Here is a 3,167-nt window from a genome sequence, read left to right on the forward strand (position 1 = left end):
AATTCAATGAGAAGTAGCAAGCAGCTAAAAACAATCAGCAAAGTCTTGGTAATAAAAGTTTAGCCTGATAGTTTGAATATCTTTAGTCTACTCTCTTTAAGTTTTGTAAAACATGACATAACGGTTAATTTTTAAGGCAACTCGATATTATTATAAACCAAATTTCCATTGCCTCAGATTGTAGTTTAATAGTAGAGTGGTTTGTAAATGCACTAACAGAATCCTGTGTCACGAGTTCAAGGCGATAATTAGCCCACTGAGTTTCTAGCTGCATCTTCTCAGTGGATCGCGATTCCGATTCGGTGATAGATTCTACGAAGTACTGCTCTTGATAGTGCTAATGTTAGCAAGCTCTCTGAGGTTGAGCCCGTGAACTCACCTAGCCGTCCGGCCGTAACTGGAATAGCCTCTTGGGCTACCAACGAATAAGTAGAGAAAAAAATCGATAATATTGAGTTCGTATTTTTGTAAATTTACAGTTAAATTTGGATATTAGTAAAAATGTCATTTCGCAACATGGGTCTCCGTAAAGAATTTGTCGTTGGTATATCTGAGGGACAAGACTCGATAGTAGTGCGAATAATAATATATTATACTCCTTGTCTTACGCACAAGTAAAACTGAAAATGAACAAACTGAATGTTGATCGCGCTTCGTGTCTCAGCATCTCAGCATCTCACGGTCTCCTTCCCTGGTATGAGGGACAGTTTTAGTTACTACGGCAGTGAAATATCAAATTACTAACGTGAAGATAAAGTACTTTTAATTTTTTAAGTTTACCATCTATTAAATAAAAACCGCTAATACAATTCGAACACATAGATGCAGCCGTTTCTCTCGTTAAGGGATTATGTTTTGGAATTGCCCATCGAGTTTCGCGACATATCGGATCACACATCGGATGCTCTACTTTACGCTCATATGCTATAGAAGTATAAATGGTTCAGGTAAACAAGAAATAAAACAACAACAACAACATTCCACAAGATTCATTCGGATTTCATTTCAAACAAAAACACGTTATTCCTATAATATAATTAGGACTGCTTTTACAGTTTAGTGTCGTGTTTGTCGTCGTCTGTCATTTTAATTATCTCTACAACTCGCGAAATCCAAAGATATTATGTTATTCCACTGGTTGGTTATCCACCTGTGAGAGAATAGTCTTAAGAGCACGAACTGTTTTCTCATATTCCAACTTCTCTTGGTCGTTGAATACGTATGGTTCGCTGGTCGCGTTGGGATAGATGATGTAGGCCTGTTTTTCGCACATAAACCACGCTCCGTGCTCTATCTTGATCGGAGGCCTAGAGATAAACGTTCTGGTTGAGTTAACTGGAAGACCTTCGATCTTCTTCGCACCGTCCGAAGTGACAACATACGGGTGATCGTTTGCTCCGATGTAGTACAAGTTGTCATCCCAGTCCAGCGCTATTTTCTCAACGTGCTCAGCTTCGTTAATTTTGACTTTCTTGGTGCCTTCCTCCGTGACCTTGTAGACGACGTGGTCTTCCGTCAGGATGTACAGGTCGTCACTGCGGTTCTCTTTTACGATCCCGATGACGTTGTCACTCAGATTGCCGTACTTCTCAAGCTTCTCTGTTTCTGTGTCGTAAACGTAGATACCGTCCTTATTGCCCAAATAGGCGCGCGACTTCGAAGACCAAGGAGAGACGGCCAGGCTGTCTTCTAAAATCATTTTCACTTTACCGTTCTTGTAGGCGTAGATGCCCATGGACTCTTTCTTGCCACCCCTAGTTACGGAACGCGCGATGAACCGTGTGGTGCTATAATCAAAGATTCCGCTGAAATTGTCGTGGACCGAGCTGCTATTATTTCCGCTGGTGTCATTCAGTGGATCGGTAATGTCATGTTTGTTGGAGTCAGTGTCGTAATCCTTTTGCGGCAATGAGTGAGAATCAGCCGTCTTCAGGCAGACTAGTAAGCTTGCCAGGCAAACTAACAGCACCCTCATCTTGGAATCTATAATGTCAATAAAAATAGTCTTTAGTACTATAGAGGGGAAGGTGAGCGTCACGTCAGTCGGGCATCACGTGGGGACCGGAGCATCTACCGGAGCTACTTTAATCCCGTTGGTAGTTATGACTTCGACCTCATGTCTCAAGGCAGCTTTCCCGCTGTGGTCATGGGCTCAGATTTCGCTTATTATTTCTGTCCATCTCAAGCATTGACGAACATCTAAATACAGTAAGAATAAGAACAATGACTTACCGTTTCGAGCAACAGAGCACGACTGAGACTTCTGTATTTGTCCGATCTGTATTTAAGAACCTTATAAGATTATTAGAAAAACAACAGATACCCTTGAGGTCAAGTACATGGCGTATTATTCACGAGACGTGCGCCGCGACTTCGCCTGCGTGAATTTATTTTAGTAGATAATTCTTCTTCCTATTCGCACACTCTTGACAGAGTGGTCGTGGTCATGCATCAGTCGGATCCTGCGATACCGATGCTCTCGCAATGTGACGCCATGTGGCACGATGTTTCGCAGAGTGAGAACAATCATTTATGTTGAAGTGAGTCACAAATTTTATGAGGTCGGTCCATCGTGCTGGAGATCGTCCGCAAGATCTTTTGCCCTCGACTTTCCCTTGCACCACCAACCGCTCAATGGAGTCTTCATTACGAGTGATGTGCCCGAAGAACTTGCGGATTCGTATTTGGACTGTTGACGATAGTCTCTTCTTGATGTTGAGCTCTTTCAGGATCGAAACGTTGGTACGGTGCGCACTCCACGGTATTCTGAGGAGACGTCTCCAACACCACATTTCCAGTGTGTCAATCTTACGACGGTCTTGCATCCTCAGCGTCCAATACTGGGCCTATTATCTACTGAGCTTATTCCATTGATTGAGAGATTCCAAGTGATTCCATTTGTCGTGTTCATTAAATGAAAGGTTTTTACATGATTTATATTTGCGTATTATCGTATGTACTACTCCTACAGTTCAAGCCAATACCATGCTATATGAACATAACAAAACAAAAATCCCAGGGAGATTATTGAGAGCATGGCAAAATATGTCAATCATCTCAGGGATCCGATGCCGGTGTGTGTCAAGCTGTTGGAGGTTGGTCTCGTACCTCATCTGTACCTACATATTGTTACGCCATCTATCGCCGAATAGCCGAAACGAATACCA

General features: G+C 42.4%; 1 protein-coding gene across 1 annotated transcript; it reads right to left on the reverse strand.

Moving 5' to 3' along the window:
• Window positions 1–978: 978 nt before the first annotated feature.
• LOC105842978 (uncharacterized) lies at window positions 979–2,303 on the reverse strand. The gene is made up of 2 exons (XM_012697612.3): window positions 2,233–2,303; window positions 979–1,983 (listed from the first exon to the last, which is right to left on the reverse strand). The coding sequence occupies exon 2, from the start codon at window positions 1,973–1,975 to the stop codon at window positions 1,127–1,129; it is 849 nt and encodes a 282-aa protein (XP_012553066.1). The 5' UTR covers window positions 1,976–1,983; window positions 2,233–2,303; the 3' UTR covers window positions 979–1,126.
• Between the last annotated feature and the right edge of the window lie 864 nt (window positions 2,304–3,167).

Source organism: Bombyx mori, chromosome 7 (genome assembly GCF_030269925.1).
Source record: "Bombyx mori chromosome 7, ASM3026992v2".
Taxonomy (NCBI): domain Eukaryota; kingdom Metazoa; phylum Arthropoda; class Insecta; order Lepidoptera; family Bombycidae; genus Bombyx; species Bombyx mori.

Bases quoted from the DNA above. Each gene is read 5' to 3' on its own strand.
- LOC105842978 (XM_012697612.3), bottom strand. From the start codon at position 1,975: ATGAGGGTGCTGTTAGTTTGCCTGGCAAGCTTACTAGTCTGCCTGAAG.